Source organism: Pyricularia grisea (genome assembly GCF_004355905.1).
Source record: "Pyricularia grisea strain NI907 chromosome V map unlocalized Pyricularia_grisea_NI907_Scaffold_6, whole genome shotgun sequence".
NCBI lineage: Eukaryota > Fungi > Ascomycota > Sordariomycetes > Magnaporthales > Pyriculariaceae > Pyricularia > Pyricularia grisea.
The window spans coordinates 947,873-971,783 of NW_022156719.1; the positions used below are offsets into that span (position 1 = coordinate 947,873).

Below are 23,911 nucleotides of genomic sequence, written 5' to 3' on the forward strand. Positions count from 1 at the left end.
GTATGGCTCGGGGAACTGGGCCTTGCTTTTCTTTTTTTATTGGTAATAGAAAAAACAGAAACAAAATCGGGGTTTTTTTTTTCCCTACCTGGTAGCAATCCGAATGGCGGCTGGTCTCCAACCCACAATGGTTCACCAAACTAGACTCTCACCCGGAAACGGAGCAAAAAAAGAATTAGTGGCTCCCCTTGGACATGGTCCCCGTCTATAGTAAAACCTTTATCAACCCGTAGGCGATATTGGATGTTCATGTTCCAAACCCCCCTTCCATACGATGCATGGGGCAAAAAGAGAAAAGAGAGGGTAGCCACCTTGATCCTGGTCTAGTAAGGGTAGCAACCAGCAAGGCACAGGGGGGGAGAGAGCTTTGACACTTTGTTGTATTAATGTGTTTGATTAATTTTCCTAGTGTTGGGGTTACTTTGTTTACTAGAAAATATATCTTTCCCCCTTCTCGCTACTCTCGCGGCTCTTTTTGTTGGTCTATCTCTCTTTTTACCTCTTAGCTCCGGCCCCAAGTTTAATCACGACCGTTTACGACGACGACGACACTCGCTCCTCTCTCACAAAAACCCAGCATTTCCAGAGCCACAAAGCTCATTTGCTATCCCATCAGCTCTGTGCTTATAATCACTCTCTAAATCCCAAAACATCAGTCAAAATGAAGAGCTTCTTCGTCCTCCCCTTCGCCCTTTTGGCCGCCACCGTTGCCGCTCAGGACCCGTCCTGCGGTGCCACTTACATTGTAAGATATGCCGGATATTCTTAGAGTATAACAAGGGAAGTCATGTCATTCCAGAGCACTGACCAACGTTCCCAAAAAAAAAGGTTGATGCCTGCCTGAGTGGCGAGAAGGCCAAGTTCAACGCCTGCGGTGACAACGACTGGGGCTGCAAGTGCTCCAGCTACGAGGCCATCGTGACCTGCTTCAACAACGTAAGTTCCTACAGCAACTTCAACATCACATCATAAGCAAACCCCACCCGCACCTGGTTCTAACTATCACTTCCCTCATCAAGTGCCCCAACGACTCCCGCAAGACCTCGGAGGAGGGCCAGAAGAGCATCTTCTGCGGCTACAACTCGCAGTTCCCCTCGTCGACCACCCTGGCCCAGACCGCAAGCGCCACCGGTGCCTCCAACACCGCCGCCGCCGCCGCTGCCACCACTACCTCGAGCTCCAGCTCCACCGGCAGCTCCACCGCCGCACAGCCCTCGCAGACCGGCGCCGCCGCCGACCTGGCCATGAACGCCGGTGGCATCCTGGCCGTCGTCGCTGCCGTCGTCGTTGCTGTTCTGTAAAAGAAAAATAGAGACAGTCAAACTAATTAAACCGAAAACAAAAAAAAATCACGAAAACGACAACAAAAACAAGGGACGAAACCAATGAGGATTGATTTACACAACAACAAGAACAACACAATGGTTCCACTAATACGGGAACACAGAAGAAGGCTGATAAAGAATACGAGGTTTCCGGGTAGCGTTGTTGACGTTAATGTTGTCACACCCCCAATAATATGCGCCAACGCCCACCCAGCCTCGTGTTCCCCATGTCACCTTTGAATAATGACAGTGCTTCCCACTCGGGGGGTGTTGGGATCCAAAAAAAATCCGGTCAAAATTCCTTCCCCAGAGTTTCTACCGGTCCGGCGACGGAAATCTTCTTAATGATATTGGAGCAGAGACATAGACAGACCTATGAGAGCGGGACAGAAGTCAACATATCTGGTAATAACCTTGCTTGTTTAGTCTTGTCCGGTAGATAATGATATCCACGGCGTGTTTGCAATTTTGATTCCTTCGCATCAACCTAGTCCGATCCGGTTAAAAGTGAACTAAGATAGCAACCTTAATGATTCAACTTTTGCTGCATTGTCAATCTTTAAACGCAAATGTTTCATAACATGTAACTAATCAACGGGCTCATGCCTCATCGGGGGCCCCATCCCCTTAGCCTGATGACAATTGTTAAGCGTACGATATCATTCTGTAACATATTCAAGTCCAAGTCCCAGGCATGACTTGGAGCCCCAGAAACCAGTCTGTCATTCCCCGCTCTTGTTAAGTCATGTAGGGACTAAGACAGCCAGGATGCTTCCACAATATCTTGCAACACCATTTTCATCAAACTCGTATGCACGCTAACAGACTGTACAAGTATAAATCAAACCATCAAAGCCGAAAGCGGGAGAACCGAGTTGAATATTCTCGCTCGACCACCCGTTAAAAGTGTCATTTATGTACAAGTAATCCCGACGCAAAATGAACGCCAGGCCGCATTAGTAATTTGTATAAACAGTGAAAAAGTTTCGTATGAGGACCCTCAATATCGTGTTCCTCGAGAGCGTCACGGAGAAAGTCAAGTACAAAAATGCGAGTCGAGTTTAACAGCTCGTCGCATCAGGGCAAAATGTCTCTGGCGCCTCCTTGCACGCGCGACTGCTGTTGCCGAGAGCTATTCTTCCTCCGCCGGCCTTCTTTCCCAGCGCCACGTACAGGGCTCACAAATGTCACGTGTCTAGATTCCTCTTTCTTCAGGTTGACCGCCGACGAGCCCTTGCCGATCACGCGTGGCGCCAGTTCGTGTTCGTCCTCGAGCTTTATCTCAGTGACTGAATCCTGGTCCATACTATCACTCACGTCCGACGAGCTACCGTCGTCCGAGTCATCGTACTCGCTATCATCGCTAACAAGGGACGGTGCGTTATTGCTGACCAAAGTGTTTGGGCTCAATTCGACGTCCATATCATCATCGAATAGGACAGCCGGCTGTGAAACTTCTGTTGTAGGCGTAGCTACGGGCGTAGCCAGAGTCATGTGAGGAGAGCATCCCTTGGCACCGTTCACGCAAGGCGCTGTTACGGCAGCAGCTGGAGCTCTCGCCGGCATGCGCATAACACCCGGGGTGCGGCTGACAGCGGGACTGAACTGAGTCTTGGCGGTTTCCTCGCCCTCCTCCGAGTCTTCGTCATCATCAGCCATGTACACATCCGAGATATCTTCTTTAGTTTTGGCGTCTGCTACATGCAGACCTAAGTCGATGTTCAAATCCTTGCGCATCAACAACCGAGAAAGGTGCGGAGCCTCAGGTGCGCTGACGGAAGAGCTACCAGACGACCTGTGCTCCGTCTTGGTGGAAGAGGCCTGAGGCACTGGAAGAGGCAACTTGCGCTCAGTGTATGACTTGAGAGCGGCGTCCAAGCGAGTCTCGAGGAAAGCAAAAGCTTCTTGTTCTGACATATCTGTCCGAGCAAAACTGTGAACCAGGCCAGAAGCTGGAACCGGGGGTGAAGGCCCTGCTCCAGCCACTCGATCCTCAGTGGCGCTCGCTGCACTGGGCCCTGCACTGGCGCCAGTGGGAGCAACACTGCCAGCGACACCGGATCCGGCAACTTCATCGACTTCGATTGGGTGCCCACAGTGAACCGCAGCCTCCTCGTGGCTCTTGTAATCCCGTTTATGAGCAATTCGACAATGATTGATAAACCCTTGGGTGCTACTGAAGTTCTCGCGGTGACAGTCGACACATACAAGCTTGACCGTTTTCCCGTCGGAGCGTTTCAAGACACAGGGCGCCTTCTGCTTCGGCTGGGCGTAACCTGTGTTGAGTGAATGCAGCTTGGAGCTCGCAGACGCTCGAGCGCCGCGAGAGTTACCCGGAGCGGCGCTTTCACCAACACTGTTCCTTGTCGTCCTACCTTCCATCGCACTCACTGGCGCGCTGGCCTGGCCGCCCAGTCCCTGCCAGGCCGGCAGAAGGCCATCAAACTTGGGATCAGGGATGAGCCACTTGGCATAGTGGCGCGCGTAAGGGCCGTCTACTACTCCATAGGGGGCGGCCCACTCCGGCACCGGTTCGCCTGGACGCTTGCGCATGGCAGGGCCCTTGCCGCTGCTGATGTCCAGCATCTGCTCGGGAGTTGGACATGTGACGGGGTAGGGGATCAGGTGACATCTGCGCAACTGTTCCAGAGCGATCTGGCATTTGGCCAGCTCCTGGTCTATTAACCGCAGCTCATTGTGCTTGTTCAGTATTTCCAGACTGAGTTGAAACTGAATAACACTTTGGACCTGCCTAGTGTCAGGGCTTGGTTGGTCAGTCACACCGCCAGCGACTGCGGGTATGCCGGCCGCCGTGGGCTCCGGCTCCTCGCAGGGCGCGCCGACATCATCTGCGGGAGGCGTTATGTCGCGCGACTCGATCTTGGTACGCTTAGCAGAAAATGTAAGGGGCGAAATGTCGACACTTGAAATTTTCCTCTTGAGCTTTTCTGGGCTTCGGAAAGCTTTTGGGCCAGCAGTGGAGTCCAGATAGGCCTGCACTGGTTTTGCGAAAAGTGGCATAGGCAGAGTCGCATCCACTGTCTTTTCACTTCCCCTTGAATCTTTGGTCCAAAAAGCGAACATGGGTAAGAGGAGTGGCGAAATTCAAGTTGATGATTTGATCAGCCTGTGTTGTTGGAGACGACCAAGATTTTTGCCGCCGGTATGGTTGGTGATGGCGGCGCCTTTGGGGTTATTATACAGTTGGGGTTGGAGATGTTGCAACGTATGAATAAATGAGTGATTTGAGCTAAATGTGGAGAGAGAAGGTGGTTGTGGTGCGACAAAGATCGCCTTCAAAGTCGGGGTGGGCTTTTGCGCAGTCTAGGCAAGCAGGCAGGCGCTGACGTAACTGAGCACTCTCCCTCCGCAAGATGACCGAATCGTGGTGGCCCAAATATGTTTTTTTTTGTTGGTTCAAGTATGAAGGATGTGGCTGCAGCTCTAAAAAGAAAACCACAGATATAAAATATGACAAACGCAAAAGCGGCTGCGCAACAGGCAGCGATGATGTGGCAAAACCCAAACACCAAGCGAACCCAGGGTCGCGCTTCGTTGGGCCCAAAAGCGACGAAAAAAAAAAAAAAATATTCCGCCGAGCGCAACAAGTAGGCCAGCAAGGTGCGAGAACTAGTAAAAGCCTCGACGACCGATCAAATGTTATTAAAAAGGGGCTAGAAATGGCAGAGGTGTGATTGCGCAGTGCAAAACAAATGAGTGCGCGAAAAGTAAACGAGAAAAAAAAGGTGAAAAAAAAAAAGAAAACAAGTGCAGCTTTTGCAATCGGAAGGGGGAACACAGGAAATTGCGCTGCAAAGTTTCGCGCTTTGTTATCCTGCTCGATCTGCTGGCTGTTGTTGCGGTTAGAAAAAAAAAGTTGTTTGTTGCGGGTTGAGTGGGCGATTGACGGATTGTCAGATCAGGAGTGAGAGGTCAGGCAAGGCACGAATGGGAAATGCAAGGGAACCGGGGGGTGTGCGGCCTGAGTTTGGGACGTGCTTTTCTGATAGTGGTCGCAATGACTTGACAATCAGTGAATGATTCGAGGAGGTGTGGGTGATGAGATGTGAGTGGGAAGGGTAGTGGTAAGAACGAAAGTGGGAATTTCCTTTCCGCTTGGCCCGTTTGCTTTGGGGGCAACGCGAACAACAGGGAAGGGGCCTGTCGGGGGTAGAGTGGGTGGTATGCAATGTGATTGGCTACAACCTGTCTTACCAAAGTGGGTACGTCTGGAGGGCGTAAGCAAGGGGCCAACGACCTCTTGAAGATTTGAGATGAGGAATGGAGGGAGATGGATGAGATAGGTAAGGTCAGGTTAGGTAGGATACGGAGTGTGAACTTGTGTGACTCTTCCTTCTTCTTTTGTTCTCCATCTCCCTAAATTCTGAGCGTAAACCATTGTCCACCCTTTGTCACAGGGCCCAATTAGAAACCGGATTTACTTTATCAGGGAGCCAACTATCGTCTAAAAACTTAGGAGTAAGCTGGAGGGATGCCGCCAAAATAGACATGCACTTTGATTTGTTTATACCTGCACATTGGCTGCGCCTGGCTGCTGCACAACAACAAGTGCACTTGAGTGGTACGGACAGCTTTGCCGATCGGATCAAGTGTGACGCTGGTGCAGTACCTACCTATGCTAGCTATGGTAGTGAGTGATTATCTCTTGTTCAAAAACTACCCAACATGAAAGTTCTTTCAGTAACCTGAGCTTGCTTGCTTGCCTTGCCAAGCAACCAAGGCATACGGTTAGGTACCTCAGGCAGGGTTTTATGTACTATACAAGTATGTACAGTATTTAGCTCAGCATGCAGTACCGTACCGGTATATTTCTTTTGCCTATTCGTTAATTTTAGCAATTCGCTTGCACCCATGGCTAATCAAAATCGCAATCGCAATCCAAGTCCCGTCACATTGCCGTCACATCGCAGCTTGAGACGATGCGATAATAATATGCGCAAAGCTTCCAGGTCCGGATTCCAGAAATCCGTCTACCCCCTGGATATCATACTTAAGCGGTACATAGTCCAGTCGGTGGATACAACTAGCCAGATTACCAAGGTCAAACATGCGCTAGCTCGTCTCCATCCCAACAGCGGCTGGCGGTCCCGGTGGCCTCCCACTTGCTGAGTGGACACAAAAATGCGGATGGTTGTGGAACTGTGGAGGAGACAAGTCGGTGCTAATTTCTGGGCACTCGTAACACAGCATGTCTCGGGCATGCAACATGGCGTTATTTGGTGCTGTGCATTTTGTTATGCCTCCTTTTGTCTCTCCCCCTACGGTAAGATGCTGAAAAAAAATTTGTGCAGTGAATTACCTTATTTTCTCTGCGTTCTGGTCTACTCTCGTACCTGCTTCCATCCTCTTGCGAACTTTGCAAGGCAACGGATACGAACAATGTACCTTGTAGGGTTTTACTACTCCCTACTTGACTCCTCGATACCACCCCTCAATCATAAACAGTAAAAATCTCCTTAATATCGACTGAACTCTGCCGGGGTGTGGGAAGTCTATTTCGGACCCTTGACACACTGCTAGGCGTGCCATGACAGCTTCCCCCCAATCCTCAAAGCTTGCAAGAGTCAGGTTCGTTGCATGGAATCTCGGAAACAGTTAAAGGTTCTGACGCTTTGATGGATTTGCCATCCGTGCACCAGAAAGTCTTCTTTGCTTTTAATGTAAACATGGAAGCCTCGTAAAGTGGATCCCGCGAAGCATGCCGTCGCAAACATGGCATTCCACCCATGGATTATGCCCGATGGCCAAGGCCCAAAGACCAGGCTTGCCCGTCGCGGCTCCACGGCTGGGCATAAACAACCTTCATTCGTTTACCATATAGACCTCTCAGTTAGCATCACTGATATTGACATATGGTTTGCCGCCTCTCACATCTTCAGTTTTCTGCTGCATTAAGCAATGCGCTTGTGTTTTAAAAATTACTACTTTGGGTACTACTTCATGGTACCGATTGATGTACGTTTTGCTTGTGTTAACCTCGTTCGTCTTGGCTACCATTAGGCATGGACGATCTAAGTAGTAAACAAAAGGTAACATGTTATACGAAGCAAACGTGCGCTGGCTTGCTGATTGGATGGCAGATGCCCTGACTTTGTTCCGTAAATATATCTACCTTATTGCGGAAAGCCCGTCTTGACTCGTCAGTGGTTCGGCAATTCTTATTCCTCATGACTCTCGAGTTCGTCATTGCGTCCTCGTTTGCTACCTTATCAGAGTGGTAGGCTGCGTGGGTACGAAGCACAGTCGACCTTACCTACCGTGTTGTCGGATCCGAATATTTGTATAATCCACGCTGCATGTCTATGTATTATTGACAAAAGTGACCGAGCATCTCACTCAAGCGGAATCAGTTCTTTTATTCCTTTATTCAGTATCAAACATGAACGTAGGCCTTGATATGCTTGGAAATGCTACACACATGTTTCCACGATGAGTTGATTTGTTCCAGAGCGAACTCTATTTAGGACTGCGCCATACGACACTCGCAACACAATACGTACCTACGGTTCAGCCTTGCGTGGCGCCGGCGTAGCATTTGCCGCACCTGATATTTCTCTTTTCCTGTCGCAAAACTTGAACCAAGTGCCCTCACTAAAGGTGTCGAGTCTCTTTCATAGTACCTCAAGCAGACTGAACACCCACACTGAGCTTGAGATAGCCGTCCATGCGACCACTTCAAGGGTATTGTCCAGAAAAAGACTCGCAATATTATAAATATCCAGATTCCCATAAACAGGTATGAGAAAACGTTCTATGCCAAGAAAGGCTGAAAGCCGACTACCTTGTTATAACCCCGGCTTTTGGTAGGCAGAGCTTCGTGGTGATGGGAAGAAAGACCTATGTCTTACCTTGTTCACCCCATCTCTTTGGCCCGTGACCAGAGCTTTCCTTCCGACTCAAGGGTGTACTGGAATCCTCAGTATCGATATAATCCACCTATCCAAGTGTCCGAGAGTAGAACGAATGGTTCCAGGAGAAGTGGCGGTGGAGCGAGGTGTGGCTACAGCCATGTAGAGCATCACCTTTGCAATGGAAAAAGGCTAGTCTCCGATAGAAACAGCAAATCTTCTTAATACTCAAAATAATAGATTTGATCAATATTGTGAACGGCAACATATCTAGGTACCCTGCTGCTTGGTAGGTTGTTGTGACCTTTTTAAAGGGATGACATATACAGAGCTCCCTCACCTCAGCTGAACCTGACTGACGTAGTCTCTTATCGATAGTTTTTAGGTGAACCCCACCCTCAGCCCTTCAGCTCCCAACGCGTCTAGTCGTCAATAATTTCCCCAATTTGAATGAATGCTTCCGAGAGCGTTGTTGATTTCGACTGTAACAACGCAGACTGAGGACAATCAACACGATCACTACATTCTTCACTGGATCAAGTCCACGATCATCGGAATTTTATCGCTACGAGCCAGACGCGAAATGGCAACAACCATGGCTATACTTCCCTCGACAGTTCCCAGCCCAGCCAAGCGAAAACAGCCACCCGATGGCCCAACTACCATTTCTTCCACCTCGGAAGATGCTGCCAAGAACAACAAGAAGCAGCGGACGGGGCCCAGCAATTCTCATATCCCTTCCAGGCTGCCGCTAGAGCCGCATGAGGCCATCATTGCCGAGCTGCGGCCCCGGTACGACATCGCTACCTTCTCCGTCATATCCTCGACCAGCATGTCCAAACGGATAGACCAGATTCTTACCCACCTCGGCCGATTCCACCCCTCAGACATGGCCATCCTACCCGGCGCCGCGTTACTGCACGCCCGCTCCAGGGACGCCGCCAAGATGGTTTCATTGACAGAGCTTGTCCGTCGCCGGATCCACGAAGAGGGCCAGAAGTGGTTTCAGTACAATAGGCTGTACGAGGTCGACGTTGAAGCTTCCGAAGAAACCACCGTCATTGAAGAGACGGTGCTCCATGGAGTTTCGGATGACCTTGACGAGGATGGGTTCGAGGTCGCAGCTACGGAGCGGGCGGCGGTTGCTCCAAATGTCTTTGAGAGGGCAGTCATGGGTCGGCCAAAGACGGAGCATGCACTCTATATGAGTGTTTTCTTGTCAAGAGTACCAATCCCGGAACTGAGGGCAAAATCGTTCATCACAGAGCAGACAAACTCCGCCATAATTAATCAGCAACAAAAGCGAAATTTTGGCTAGCTACCTCTGGCCCATCGACCCACAACGAGCACACGAAGACTTTTTTCCTCCCGAGGTTGCCACCACCATACAGAGAGCAACCCGCCTTGCTTACTGGTGAAAACATGCTGTTGGCAGAGCCGCACGCCTATGGCTGTGCATATGAGACAGACGGCCCTCACGCCGTTACCTGGTGGGAGAGTTTTGATGAAAACTTATTGGTATTTGCATTGCATTTGGTGTTCAAGGAATGAACGTAGACATGATACCCGGAATCCGGAATGAGATATGAGGCAATCAAGGCTTTCTCACACGCTACTACTGGCCTCAGGCTTTCTGGTTCCAGATAAACACAATGATCCCTCTGTACCTAATTAACACGGCAGACTTGCCTTTTCTGCCACACCCTAGCATTTAGTATATCCAAGTATAACATATCATGCTTTTTTTCCCCGACCAATCCACCGTCCCGTCGCTAGTATTGTACAAGTTCGTAGCTGTGTGCAGGTATAAATGATAACCTGAGCTATAAAGCCAAGCCAATGTCGCCCAACTCCATCCCCAGCATGTGTAGCAACCCCTTTACACCTTCTTGTTCTTGTCATAGGTGACCCTCAACACAAAGTTGACAACGACTGCCAAGAAAAGGATGATGGCCAGCATAGTCGGGCCGAACCTGTCGTCGAATCCTGCCTGCCCCCGCTTTCTGATAGTGGCCGCACGCCAGTGGTATTGCCACAAGGCATAACCCATGGTGAACATGGCAACCAACGTGAACATGATGGAGGAGATGAAGGCCGGACGGTCACCAAAGTTGAGCATGCCGACGGCGAGGGCGCCTAGAACGACTGTGAAGTTGAGCCATGAGAGGAAGGTTCGCTCGTTTGCGAAAAACACCTTGGGCTCGACCCGCGTCGGGAGCGCGATCCGCTTGCCTGTGACGGACGAAAGTTGAGGTTTTGTTAGGTGAGGCTGTTCAACCTTGATCGACCTGCGTGTGCCGCCAGAGAGGGGCTCAATTGATCTTACCCGGTGCAGTTTGAAGCAGCGGCTGGCTCGACATCGTCTTGATTGTTAAGTGGTCGCGCGATATGATTCGAGGTTCGTGCGCTTCCCTAGACTGGCCGCGGCCTGGGGCTGCGATGTGTTATTCTGTGATGCGCTCGAGGTTCCGGATCACGCCAGCCAGGTTCACGGAAGTCAATTGTCGCAAAGCGCAGACCCAAGGGGGAAGAGAATCGATTCAATTGCAATTCCTGATTTTGTACAGAAAAGGTTGTGTAAGGCCTTCAAAACCGGATCCTCCGACAGACCCCAAGCGCCATGGGCCGAGACTGGGCCTTGAATTGGACAAGCAGAGCTTTTGATCTCAGAGCGGGACCCGGCGGGTATCTATCGTAGTTGCCCCCGCTTTGATGCTACACGTGCAGGACTGATTGGCTTGAACGCCAAGGGAGCTCACGTGCCCCCTGCCTCAAGGTGGCTCCCGTTGCCCCGCAGCAAAATCTCTCTCCCACGCCTGGCGAGGGGCGTTGTTTGTGTTTGGTTTGACGGTCCACAATTTCGGTTTGTTGACTTTGACTGTCTGTTGTTGATCCAATGCGAGCCGACCGCACCGTTGCTTCCTGCCTCCGATCTATCTGTCAGCCTTGTCAAGCCTCATACCGGTACAAGCCTTACCCTTTGTAACCTCAAGCACAATTACATCGACTTTTCGGGAGACTTTTTGCAGGTTCGAGTAATCCCTCGCGTGCCCACCTTGACTGTCACCATCAGACGACGTCTTCTGTTCTAAACATACCTACTTTAGTTGCAACTCCATCCGAAAAAAAGCGCAAACAAACAACACAATGGCTGCCCAGGGCCCATCTGTATGAATTCCAAATTGCCACTGGCCGACCCAGACCTCGCCGCTTATACTGACAGGTTCACAGCCCATCCCCACCAACCGTCTAAAGCAGATTGCCGCCGATGTATGTACTTTTGAGCATACCGACGAAGCCCGTTTTGTGGACGGCCACCCGTTCGTTGAATTCTCTATGAAGCCTCTGCTGACATGCGAAAAAGGCCTGCAACGATGCTATCGGCAGCGCAGAGTTCTATGATCACGCCAAGACGGAGCAGTGGAACCATCAGATCATTGTACGTTTGCCGCCGCCCGTCTGGAGCGCGTCTTTGATCGGCTTCTTCCAGACCGCTTTCCTACATCCACGGGGCACACGCAGCTAACCATAGACGCTATCACATCGCGTCCAACAGAACACGATACTCAAGGCCGTGATCGCCGAGTCCCAGCCCTCAGACAGCACGGCACCCCCGCAGTTCAAGTTCGCCGTCAACAGCACCATCGTACAGCACCTGGTGCCGTCGTCAAAGCTGAACAAGCCCGCTGGCGGTGCCGACGACAAGCCTGCCAGCACGGCGACCAGCACGGATGGGAAGCCGCACGTCGGCCGGAGGGGAATGCACAGCGCCACGGGCGCCTTCTGGAACGACAAGACGGACGGCATGTGGACTTACAAGCACGAGGGCGACGAGAGCAAGGGGATGGACGTTGTCGTCATGCTGATCTGGATTGCTGTATGAAAAGTTGTCTCCGGCAGTGGTGTGTGGGTATAAGATGCGGTGCCATCTACGATGTGGAGAAGCTACCATACGGGATATTTATTGCACTTCTGGCGTTTATGATGTGAAAAGTGATCAAGATCAAACGACATGTTGTATCCTAAGCAACTGCGCAAGTGTTGACTTGCTGTTATTGTCTTTTTTCGATTGTTGCACGGTTGTTAGATTGGGCTTTTAGCTTTTGTATTATTTCTGGATTTGCTCCTCAGAAATGGACACTGGCTACTTGTAAAATTGTATTCAAGTCTACCCAATTCGCGGCGCCAAATTAGCCCGTCAAACCCGGCTAGGATGGAACGCATACTTGTTGATATTTTGCCCCTGACCGCCGCCAAAACGGTAAGCACAGTGGGGCCATAATATCACGACCTCCGATCTCGCTCTTTTGGGACAGGGTCCCGCTGACGTCAATATCCTACGCTGACTACCATCCAACAGTACTGTATGTACGTTAGCACTTTCGGCGCGGCTGACCGGGGCTTTCTCTCCGGCGCCGACCTGCTTTTGTTTGTAGTATAAGTGTCAATTACAACGTATGTGCGTTATGGATGCGATATCTTGGAAGTGTACCCTTCCAAGCCTTCTATCAGGCTGTATGCGGTCGCGCCCAGTCTTGTCAGAAAGGACCACATTGTCACAGGCCATCGATACTATTGATGTGACATATTACGCCATGAAAAAAAAAGGTTTACACCACTGAGACTGATATACGGCACCACGTATACTCGAGCACACATTGCTCCTTGGCTTCCTGGTCTAGTCCCGGCCAGATTCGTCGATCAAGCATGGGACGGGCGTTTTAATGGACATTGTTACGTTGGGATGCAACAAGCATGTAGCGGTCGAAAACTGCTGGTTATTTTAAGTCTCCCAAGCCTCCTTCTGGCAGTTTTTGCTCGACCTCACAGTTGAGCTGCAATGCTAAGCGCTCGCTTGGTTATCAACTGTCCACAATGATGCACATATGCCTGTATTGCACTTAGTAGAGCCTTGCCAAAGATTACTGCTCTACAGATGATTGGGGTAATATGGTCGTCATATCGGCGATCTCTGGTGTGTCCCCGGGACTCTGTGCGCAGCATTCTCGCACTAATATGCGTAACCGACGTCAAGATTCGTCAGCCTCCTAACATTCAATGGTGATAGAATTTGGGAACCTAACCAGTCCCGGTATCTAGGCTTGAACCGCAAGACTGAGAGCCTCATCCGGAGAGAACTGCTTTTCCACCATGTCTAAAACAGCATTATTCCTTGACGAGGCATCGGCTGAGACCAATCAGCTGGGTTTGGTCTGAAGATATCAGTTAAAATGGTTACCAACGATTGGGAATGTCGGATCTTATATCCGGATAACTAAGGTTCCATGTCAAGTTGTAAGTGCAGATGGGGAAAATGGTCTGCTCTCCATGCATGATACTGTTTGCCCTGGATTTTTTTGGGGGGAATTAAACTGGAGTCAATGACGCGCAAAATCCACCGTCTGTGCTGCGGACGATGTATTTCCAGGTGGTACCTTGTGCAAATTCAATAATATCCGCTCCAGAATACACACGTCCTAGAAGTCTTTAATTTTGTGCTGCATTTGGCTAATTTTACTGAGCTGTTCGCAGTAATCGAATCAACATTGGTAAAAGCTGCCTGCGACCGAATCACGGTCATGAATAATATGTATATGCTGTGCAAACAAAAACGGTTTCCAACGCCGATCGCGGTCACGAGACTCGCGGGGCGGTGACGCAATGAATGCTAAAAACAGCTGGGGCGCAGAAAAAAAAGCCCGGAAGGTCCCTGAATCTCGACCCCACAGTGGCGTTCAGCTGATTCGAGCCCTTGTATGCAGCGCTGGAGCCCTGAACTCTCGGGGGTCTTCTATCGTAGATCCCTGCCCAATTGTCATCGGTATTTGGGGTCTTTCGATGGCGGGAAACCCCATGGCAGCTTCATTACTTCAAGAACCGCACCCAAACCCCCTCCCTCTTCTGACCTCGTACGGCATCACACCACTACGGACGAATCCCTCATGCAAACCCCTCATCTATCACACCACGATTGGTCTCCGCACACTGAGTCCTACGTCTCTGAGACGGAAGATAGATAAAAGAAAGCATACCTCTCTGGTCTAGACGATTCTGGTCGGGTTGACAAAGTTCGGGGCTGCTACTGTTGAGAAACCCAGTGTCTTGCACATCCGCTCTTCACATCCAACACCAGTCGTTGATGAGCTCGCTATTGAGGAGCATCGAACCAAATCACATCCGCTTTGAGGTCCAGACCTCACCTGAGTTTAAATACCATCTTTCAGCTCTCGACTCTAAATACACGCCAATCTGCACAAGGTACCTCACTACCTACGTATTTGGAGATCCCGAAACCACCCGTGTGACTTGAGGTGGCCACCGACGTCATTCAACTGTCAAAGCCCTGCCGCGTCTGCCTACTTGTGGTAGACGAATTAAAGCAAGAAGAAATAGAAGAAGAAAAAAACGAAACGCAGTTGTCGACAACTGTATCTATTTACCAACGGCTCACGGTCGCCACGCAGTACGGAGTATTAAAGCCTCGGAAATTTCAATTGAACGTCCGGAGCCATGGAGACTATGCAGATCAGCACTCCCCCCGCCGCCATGAATGGTGCACAGCCAAAAGGCTTGTGGTCGCGGGATGAACATTCCAGGAACGTAAAGAATGTCAGTCGTGATAATGGTGGGTCGCGACAACCTCGGAGATCGAGGACTTTGCACGAGGAGTTCCAAACTCCAGCCATGCCATATGGGTTTGGCGAGGTCCACCTCCCCTCGAACTACCAGGTCCACGCCCAGGACCACTATAGGGCTATGAACGGTCTGCCGTCGCCCATCTCGGAAGTCCCGCCAGCTCTCGAGAATGGCGATTACATGATGTCGCTGTCGATTACATCGGACTCTTCGGAGAGAAGCTCATCCTCCAGGGTAGCTGAGCAGGCGCCTCAGCCCGTCTCAAGGATACGCCAACTTCGTCCTACACTCCCCCCACCCCGCCGTTCCTACTCAGTGACGGACCAGGAGCCGGTGCCACATCACCACCGGCTCTCATCTGTCATGACACTGCTTGATCTGCCAGGCGAAGTCCACTACGCAATTTTTGACTTCCTGGATCCTCTGGACAGCACTTGCTTTGGTCTCACCAACAGGCACATGTATGGGATTCACAGACGATTGCACGGTACGGTCCCCCTCTCTATTCGCCGTGCAGGTCCCAACGACATGGAATGGGCTTGGCATCGGGTCGGACAGTCGACCGCCGTCACCGCCGCGAAGCCTGCCGCTGCCGTGGCTGCCACTGAGGGCGAGGCCGCGGCTGACGACAAGGAACGCAAGGCTCTCGAGAAGACGGAGATTACTGCCATGAGGGTGCGTGGACAAGCCTATTGTCGCAAGTGTGGAATCTCCCGCTGCGAGTTGCACAAACACATCCGCGACTGGATGGGCGAGAACTACGAGTACTGTAGCGTTCGGCAAAAGTTTGGGCCCAAGGCTCCCGAGGGCGCTAGGAGCTTTTGCTACCTGAGCAACCCCAAGAATCCGGGCCGGTGTGGTCGCCATCGAGTTGCGAAGGCGCAACCACCGTCGAATTCTGTGCAATTTTGACCATTGCAATCTCTTGGTCCATTGGCCTTCATTTTACGTTCTTAATTTTTTGATGATTTTGTAACAATTGGATATGTTGACTGCTATTCGGTATAAGCAGGAGAATACATATCATTTCCTCCGAGCTGTGTTTCGTTCGCACATTGTACTGAGGGCAGACTTTGTGCATGGCGTTAGCGTGGGGGTATATTCTTAGGTTCTATTGAGTTACACTAGTAACCTTCCTCGTGATAAGTCACTGGCATTTTGTTGACAACGCTTATGTATGAGTATAGCCAGGGTTTAGTTTTGGGGGTTCAATGCGGTGTACTTTCTGTTATTGGAACAGTCGGCCAGTCAATTTGCATAACGCCTCTGCGTTGTTGGGGTACCGGTCGAGTGCAACCAAGGACTTGTCATATTTGAGATTGATTTTGCTGCCTTCGTTTAATCATTATCCGTGAATGACGTGGTTGACTCCTGTACTTGGACACCCAGTATCCTCAGCGGAGACACACACACATACTTAGTCGCTCATGAGAAGTGTCTTGGCTGTCGCGCACCTCAAATGAACTGGTTAATTCGGCTGATTTCCACGAGGTAAATGTGCTGATTGCCTGTAGGGTGCATGGCATGATCGCACATCCAGGTTTCCAAGGCAGACGAACAGTCTCATTTAATGAATGAAAAATGTACATAGTTACAGTAGTTTGTTGCTCTAGATGTGCCCACGAGACAGTCCCAGTCTCGCTTAGTCGCCAGTAGCATGAACAAGAAGGCGAAGGAAGCTTAGTTAATGCCACGCCCAACGCAAACGTCTGTCAGAGGTCCCCTCGATAAATCAAGACAAAGCAAGGTCTAGACTGCATGCTAAGTTGGGCCAGGTTCTTTTTTAGCATGTGAAAGTCAACGTCAGTCAGAAGCCCGGAACATGAGTAAAAAAAACCGTGTCACGTGAATAGCATCAACTCTTTACCGCATTCTCCCATGTTTTTACTGGTGTGCCGATCATGGTTTCCCTGTACGGACTTGGCTTACTTTGGGACGTCAAGCCACACTAGATCATCATGGCCATGCAAAATGACGCCAATTTTAGGGCCCAATGTTAAATATCGCTGTGACGAGATAAAAAAAAAAAAAGGCGGCAGGGGACGTTTTGGAAGGAGACAAAAAAAAAAAAAAAACAGGGATCAGACAGAGATTGAAGGAGAGAGGATTTGCGGGATCCTTCAGGGATGTTTTAACCTCCTTTCTTTTTGTTGAGAGGAAATGCGGGCTGGCTTGAGGATAGATCGCATCTCCGGGTTCTGCGTAAAGTGATTATTCTTTTTTTTTACTGTGCGCTAGCTAATATTACTTCTACCTTTACGTAGGTACGGTACCACCCGTTGTTGCCGCATTTTCTTTACCAGTAGAGTAGGTACTTGCCTGTAAATACGCATTTCCAAGGCTGGGTACTGACGTCTAGGACGTGAAAAGGGATCAGGCATAAGATAAACAATCAGTCTCATTTACTACCGTACATAAAAGTTAACTGTCGGAATCATCTATCAACCAGTCGTAAATTAGAACCAACCCCTGACCTCACAAAGGTTCCACTCGTTAGTAGTACATTCTAGCTGCATGCGCTTGGCTTCCAAGTGATTTTATCCAACTCCATCCACGTCGTCCCGCAGAACGCCTGACCTCAATTGAGTCCCTAAGCTCCCCTCGAATCACACTGTATCACTGCCACGTACAGACCAACACCCATTCTAATCCTATGCTACCGAGGGCCAGCGGCTGCACATGATTTCTACGAAACATATCACGGTCCACCAACATCAACTACCATACATTGCTTTCAAGCACCTACGGGGACAAAGAAAACAGCCACCCACCCCCGGTGCCCCGAAGCTCTTTTTAGCTGAGCGACTGTAACATATCTCTTGTGTTCTCTTCGCTTCCGGCCCACCCCTGGCTGACTCGAATAACATCGACGGCATCCTCCTTTCACCCCACACACCTTACTACCATACACACCGACGCACATCGCCAGACAATGTCGTCAACAACACAAGCAGCCGCCAACAAGCGCAAACGCCTCTCAGGCGGCAGCACCACTTCGCTGCCGGACGAGGTTGCGGCCGCCGAGCGGGCACAAATCTCGGAGTCGCGCGACGCGTCTGCAGAAGAGGGCGACACCACAGCGGCGGAGACGCCGGCGACGGAACTCAAGACTGCACCCACCTCGCACCCGCCAATTAAGCGCCAGCGGTCGAGCAACAACGCAGTCGGCGATGCGACCGTCGACATGGGCGAGCCCAGCGATACCACCGAGGCGAGCGTGGACATTGAGAACCGTGTAGGCCGCAAGGGCAGGAAGAACAGTAGCCCCAACGAGGAGGAGGAGAGCATGGCGCCGCCGCCCATCGGCAAGCTCACACACCCGGTTGGCTATCGTACCAATGACCCGCCGGTTGGCAGGCCAGTCAGGATCTATGCCGACGGCGTTTTTGATTTGTTCCACCTTGGGTATGTTTGAGATGCCCATGTAGAGGTCTCAACCTTTTTTTTTTTTTTTCTTTTTTTTTTTGGTGCAGGGCCAAGTAGGACCCTTGCTGACATTCTCGCCGTGCGCGATCTTAGCCACATGCGACAGCTAGAACAGGCTAAGAAGGCATTTCCGGACGTCTACCTAATCGTCGGAGTGACAGGTGACGCCGAGACCCACAAGCGCAAGGGCCTGACGGTGCTTTCTGGTAAGGAACGTGCCGAGACGGTCCGTCACTGCAAGTGGGTGGACGAGGTCATCGAGAACTGCCCGTGGATCGTCACGCCTGAGTTCCTCGAGGAGCACAAGCTTGACTATGTCGCGCACGACGACATTCCATATGGCGCCGACGAGGGTGACGACATCTACGGGCCCATCAAGGCCGAGGGCAAGTTCCTAGTGACGCAACGCACAGAGGGTGTCAGCACGACAGGCATCATTACCAAGTAGGTTCTGCCCTCATCCTTCTCTTCTACTGAATACCATAGCCACACCCTTGGTGCACCTCGGGATGGACACGGCTAACGGAGTACGACCGCGTTAAACAGAATTGTACGCGACTACGAAAAGTACATTGCAAGGCAACTCAAGCGCGGCACTTCGCGGCAGGAGCTCAACGTAAGCTGGCTGAAGAAGAACGAGCTAGATCTGAAGCGACACGTGCAGGATCTGCGAGAAAACATCCGCAGCAACTGGACGACGACGGGTCAGGAGCTCAGCCGCGAGCTGAGGCAATACTGGCCGGCTTCCAGGCCGCAGAGCCCCGCCCCCTCAAGGCCCTCGCTGCAGGTTCCTAACGGGGACCAACTCACAAGCCCGCAACAGCAGAGCAGCTCGAGGGAGGCGCAGCTCCGATCGCCAACCACGCCAGGCAGCGCCAACGTCAACTCCAACGACTTCGTGGCCGGATACGCGGTCGGTTTGATCGGCGGTGTAAGGTCTTGGGTAAGTGGTTTTTTTCTTTTGCTTGTCTTTGCGCTTTTGATCTGCAATGTCGGCTATGTACGGTTTCCGACGTGGCGTTCTCTTCAAGCCTGTGCTAACCAGCTTCTTTTGCTTTTACGAATCAGATGACCAAGAGCCGTCGTAGCCTGAGGGATGAGAGGGACGACTCCTCATCGCGCCCGCAAAGCGACGACTCATCGGAAGAGAGTGAGGGCAAGGAGAAGACAACACGAACTCGCAGGGTTGTTCCCAAGGGCAACGCTACCGCTACAGGAGCCTGAAGATTAGGCACTGCTGGCCTGTGCTTGTTCGGCTCTTTTTTCCGTCTACAACCCTCCCCTTTACTTTTTTATTTATTTTTATTTCTCTGTCATCAGCTCTTCCTGAATGCTTCCGTGGGGTGCGATTTTGAACGATTATATACAGGGACGGGAGGAAAGAAAGGATAATGGGCGAGGTTATTAAAAAGTGAGAAGAGTAATCGACTGGAGATGATCCGAAATACACATTCACCTACTACAGCATTAAGTGCTGAAAATCACATTCAAACTTATTGATATACTTGGATCGTTGGGGATCAGCAGGTGGAAGAGGTAATAGAGACTGTTCTTTTTTTTTCTTCCTTCGTTTCCTTTGGGCGATAAGCACACCACCCTGCGTCGCAGGGTGGTTTAATTTAAGCATTGAAACTATTCTAATCGAAAATCATGATTTTGCAACACCCTCTTTAAGGGGGCCCACAACGTACGGCCCCCAAATAATATCTCGTAAATTATTATCTTTTACTCCATTCGTTAAATTGGACGACTTTTCTCAGTCGGCTTCCTTTTCGAAGCTGAAAAAAGGAAGTGGAACAAATCAAAATGGTGCAAAAGCAGGAACACATTATTATTAAAGAAAAATAACATTTTATTGATTTCGAAAGAATATTGATAAAATAGACGAATATTTCGGCGGGTGTTTTTAGGAGTTTCGATCAAGTTTGTTGAAAGTGTTAACGGTGACGGAACGGGGGGCTATTACACAACAAAGTTCCCGTGTAAATAACTTAATAACATAATTCCAGACTGAGGAAAACCCAACAACTTTGTTCAATCCGAACACTCCGGGTCAGACAGTGAGTTAACTGCCGTGAGCACATGGCGCAGCTACTGCAGTTACCAAATCCTTGCTCGGGTACCAGTGCCTGCTGAGCTGGTATAGTAATATAACTCCCAGCGCCTAGATATCCCAGGTTGCAGGCAAAGAAGAAGAAAAAAAAGAAAAGCAAGTTATTATTTTGTTTTCTGAGAAAGTCTAAAATAATTTTGCGGTTTCGAATTCATAAAGTTGCAACATCGTCACACCTGGAGCAGTACACCACCCTGCAGGCTTGGTGGACCCTTTGGGGAATCCTCGGTGTTGTATGTTTTTGTAGTTTTTGGCAAATTGGACAAATTGGATTTGCTTTGTTGCCTTTTAGCAGACGAGGATACCGTGTGTACTTGCTTCATCAGAGCCTTGTCCTTATTGAGAGTAAAATAATATACCAAATCTTATTGCTCTGAAGGATAGCAAAGTAGGTAGGTAATACAACGCGGCCACCAGTGGGTTCAATTATTGTGGTATAGTATAGTATTGCGTACCACGAGCTTAGATATGATGGTCGCCTGGTCAGCCTCAAACGCGTAGCCTCACTAGAGTGGGTTGGGTCAGCTGAGAGCGCGCCTGCCTTGGAGGGGCAATAATCCGCTTTTCTTTTTGCTTCTTAAAGCCAAACCGCGTTTTCGTCACGGCACTTTTCTCATCCAAATCAAAGAAAAGAGGGTTGAAACCAATTTTTGTTTATTTTTTCGCGTATCCGAGCAATTCCGCAATTAAAAAGTCGAATCAAAAGGACCTCAATATACCAAGAAGCTCTTTCTCCCGGTGCTCCTTATTTTTTTTTTTTTTTTTTTTTTTTTTTTTTTTTTGTTTTGCTCACCAGAAGCCTGCCTTTTGCAAATTCCCAGCCATGCCATGACAAGCGGCGATCCGCCCGAGATCTACCCACAGTATTGCTTTCATCTGTCGCCGACGATACATCGGTGGTGTCACCTTCGAGCGGCAGACGTTGCGAAACTGACTACGCATCCGGGGTTTGAAGGTGGGCCCCTTCCTCTTTTTTTTTTTTTTTTTTTTTTTTTTTTTTTTTTTTTTTTTTTTTTTTTTTTTTTTTTTTCGTGATCATGAATGTTCTTCGCTCGTCTCTTTTGGGTCGAATTGATTTTAATCAGCATGCTGGCGGGACGCCGCGACAACAGGGCAGGATCTCTATTTCCACATCAACCATCCCATAAAATGGGTCCGCATAGCGGGCGTCATCGTCGCCATAGACGAGTACAACAGCCGCCGCATCTACACTGTGGATGACGGCAGCGGGGTGAACATGGAATGCGTCACCACCGTTGCGGTGGCTAAGCCGGCAGCAGGGGAGGCTGCTACTGGCACTACTGCGACTGCTTCTACTACTACAGCGCTTGGATATGGGGCCTTCCAGCCCCGTCAGCACACAAATCCTCGCATACCAAACGACCTCGACGTCGGACAGGTGGTCGAGGTCAAGGGAGGCGTCTCTACGTTCCGCGACGCGCGACAGATCAAGGTCGAGAGCGTCGCGGTGCTGCGCTCGACGCGGCAGGAGGTGGAATTCTGGCGCAGGACGACGGAGCTGCGCGACACGGTGCTGGCGCGCCCCTGGACCCTGCGCAGGAGGGATGTGCGGAGGTGTCGGAAAGAGGCGGAGTCTGAGGACCTCGCGGGCCGGCGGGGCAAGGACGGCAAGAGGAGGAAGAGAGCGGAGACGGTCGAGGCTGAGGAGGACGGCCCGAAGAGGAGGGTTACGGGGTTGGAACCTGCCTCCAGGCCGGCGGTGGCGGTGGCGGTCGGCGCTGCTGCTGCTGGTGCTGGTGGCACTGTTTCCACGTCGCGGAGGTTCACTGGATTGGAGCCCGCTTCGAGGATGCCGGCTGTCAGAGCCAGTGGATTGGAACCCGTTTCGAGGATATCGGTTGTCAGTGCAGCCGGCGACAGTGTTGCGATGTCGAACAGAGCCTCAGAATCAGAACCCGCTTCCACGTCGCGGAGAAGAACTGGGTTGGAGCCTGCTTCAAGGATGCCGGTTGTCAGGAATACTAGTGATGGTATTGCGACGTCGAACATAGCCACAGGATTAGAGCCCGCTTCGAGAACGCTGACCGGGACTGTTACCAGCGCTGGGGCTCGAAAATCTAAAACGGGACTGGAGCCTATGCCAAGGACGCCGGTTGGCCACGGAACTGACGGTCGCAGTTCGTCAAAAGAATCCAAGGGTCTGGAACCTTCAAGCAGCCGGACTAGCAGGGCTACTAGCAATGGCGCTCCTCCGAGAAGAATCACGGGCTTGGAACCAGCTGCCAGAACCACGACCCCTAGTAATGTTGCGCCAAGGCCCAAGAGGATCACTGGATTGGAGAGCAGAATAAAACATTGCTGACTGCCTTGACGATTTCGTCCCGGAGGTCATTTAATTGGTGCATTTCATTTTCAGGGACAAATATAGGGCAGAAGAAGGCAATGTCTCGGCATTCAATCGACGAACATGCCAATGACTAAGACAGAACGTTCGGGTTTCCTGCCACGTTGGGGACTGATGATCCGAGAATCCGGACACCTAAAAGAACAGGTAGCGGTGTGAAGGTAACTTATATTTAATACATTTCTTGGACAAGAGGTCATTTGTAAGTTTCTGACGGCCGAGACTGGCCCATCTCATGGTGTGGTGGTTCTTGCGATACTGTTTTTGAGAATCGCACGGGGTGGGGTTTACAAGAGTTTCCAAGGCGAAATTGTCTGGGATTCCGCGTCATCACACCCCCACAATACTGACTTGTCTGTCGTTGGCGATTAATTCTTGCGGAGCTGTACCTAGAAAGAAAACGCGGGTTGTTTATTTTTTTTTCTTCTTCTTTTCTCTTTTATTCCCCCTTGAGATATACAAGACCTTGACAAAAGTGTTGCTTGTACGGTCTCTTACAAACATTTATACACGTGTAAGTTGATCGATTTTACCCTTGGGCCAGTTGCCACTTTTGGACAGCGCAGTTGTCTTTCTTTGGACGCCACAGTCAATGCACACCATACATTACATTACACCAGCGCCAGTCCCAGCGCCAACGCACTAGACAGATCGAACTACTGCGCACCTTAAATGAGCGACCCCTGGTATTCATTTGATTTATACAGTGTATCTCACCCTACCTGGCCTATTATTTGAGGTAATTCGAACTACATACCTACCAACCTTGCCAAACTAGATACATACCTACCACCTGATTTACCTCCCCTAGGGTATCACTGAAATGGAAAGCTGCGAGTGCCGCCTTCCATGCTGCTTGAATTCAGAGTTGGAAACAAAGTCATCGGGCTGAAAATGTCCGGATGTCCTTACCTTCTCAGCCGGGCTGAACCAACGGCCGAAAAGCAAGTGCTTGGTTACTCTTTAGTTAATGGCAGGATTACAGTATTCTTACCTAGGTAGGTACCTAGTATTGGGAGTGATGTTTGCCTCTCAGTGATCTAGGTGGCTTGATTCGGCACCAATGCTTCTTTTCGGAGCATCGTGTTCGCCTGACCATCACTCTAAAGCATCTGACGAGAGCAGCATCACTTGCTTTTATGACCTAGACAACAACTACTTTCTCATCACACAGTCC

The 23,911-nt window shown here is 50.4% G+C and overlaps 9 protein-coding genes across 9 annotated transcripts; 6 read left to right on the top strand and 3 right to left on the bottom strand.

Annotated features, from left to right (window-relative positions):
- Positions 1–512: 512 nt before the first annotated feature.
- PgNI_08236 (uncharacterized protein) lies at positions 513–1,857 on the top strand. Its single transcript, XM_031128235.1, has 3 exons — positions 513–745; positions 829–936; positions 1,020–1,857. Exons 1-3 carry the CDS (start codon positions 662–664, stop codon positions 1,299–1,301), a joined length of 474 nt encoding a protein of 157 aa, XP_030978713.1. The 5' UTR covers positions 513–661; the 3' UTR covers positions 1,302–1,857.
- Positions 1,858–2,402: 545 nt separating this feature from the next.
- Positions 2,403–4,346, bottom strand: PgNI_08237 (uncharacterized protein; the record flags this gene model as incomplete). Its single annotated transcript, XM_031128236.1, has 1 exon — positions 2,403–4,346. One exon carries the CDS (start codon positions 4,344–4,346, stop codon positions 2,403–2,405), a length of 1,944 nt encoding a protein of 647 aa, XP_030978715.1.
- Positions 4,347–8,624: 4,278 nt separating this feature from the next.
- Positions 8,625–10,821, bottom strand: PgNI_08238 (uncharacterized protein). Its single transcript, XM_031128237.1, has 2 exons — positions 10,521–10,821; positions 8,625–10,426 (listed from the first exon to the last, which is right to left on the bottom strand). The coding sequence occupies exons 1-2, from the start codon at positions 10,552–10,554 to the stop codon at positions 10,074–10,076; spliced, it is 387 nt and encodes a 128-aa protein (XP_030979443.1). The 5' UTR covers positions 10,555–10,821; the 3' UTR covers positions 8,625–10,073.
- PgNI_08239 (uncharacterized protein) lies at positions 8,778–9,512 on the top strand (the record flags this gene model as incomplete). Its single annotated transcript, XM_031128238.1, has 1 exon — positions 8,778–9,512. The coding sequence occupies one exon, from the start codon at positions 8,778–8,780 to the stop codon at positions 9,510–9,512; it is 735 nt and encodes a 244-aa protein (XP_030979444.1).
- Positions 10,822–11,052: 231 nt separating the features above from the next.
- On the top strand, positions 11,053–12,366 carry PgNI_08240 (uncharacterized protein). Its single transcript, XM_031128239.1, has 5 exons — positions 11,053–11,223; positions 11,302–11,362; positions 11,426–11,464; positions 11,559–11,633; positions 11,751–12,366. Exons 2-5 carry the CDS (start codon positions 11,342–11,344, stop codon positions 12,075–12,077), a joined length of 462 nt encoding a protein of 153 aa, XP_030978893.1. The 5' UTR covers positions 11,053–11,223; positions 11,302–11,341; the 3' UTR covers positions 12,078–12,366.
- A 700-nt stretch (positions 12,367–13,066) lies between these two features.
- Positions 13,067–13,343, bottom strand: PgNI_08241 (uncharacterized protein; the record flags this gene model as incomplete). The annotated part of the gene is made up of 2 exons (XM_031128240.1): positions 13,279–13,343; positions 13,067–13,205 (listed from the first exon to the last, which is right to left on the bottom strand). Coding segments are annotated over exons 1-2 (183 nt in total), but the record flags the coding sequence as incomplete, so codon positions are not given.
- Positions 13,344–14,704: 1,361 nt separating this feature from the next.
- Positions 14,705–15,742, top strand: PgNI_08242 (uncharacterized protein; the record flags this gene model as incomplete). Its single annotated transcript, XM_031128241.1, has 1 exon — positions 14,705–15,742. The coding sequence occupies one exon, from the start codon at positions 14,705–14,707 to the stop codon at positions 15,740–15,742; it is 1,038 nt and encodes a 345-aa protein (XP_030978895.1).
- A 1,656-nt stretch (positions 15,743–17,398) lies between these two features.
- On the top strand, positions 17,399–19,916 carry PgNI_08243 (uncharacterized protein). The gene is made up of 4 exons (XM_031128242.1): positions 17,399–18,235; positions 18,314–18,700; positions 18,803–19,199; positions 19,325–19,916. The coding sequence occupies exons 1-4, from the start codon at positions 17,763–17,765 to the stop codon at positions 19,478–19,480; spliced, it is 1,413 nt and encodes a 470-aa protein (XP_030978894.1). The 5' UTR covers positions 17,399–17,762; the 3' UTR covers positions 19,481–19,916.
- Positions 19,917–21,197: 1,281 nt separating this feature from the next.
- Positions 21,198–22,692, top strand: PgNI_08244 (uncharacterized protein; the record flags this gene model as incomplete). The annotated part of the gene is made up of 2 exons (XM_031128243.1): positions 21,198–21,324; positions 21,455–22,692. 2 exons carry the CDS (start codon positions 21,198–21,200, stop codon positions 22,690–22,692), a joined length of 1,365 nt encoding a protein of 454 aa, XP_030978897.1.
- Between the last annotated feature and the right edge of the window lie 1,219 nt (positions 22,693–23,911).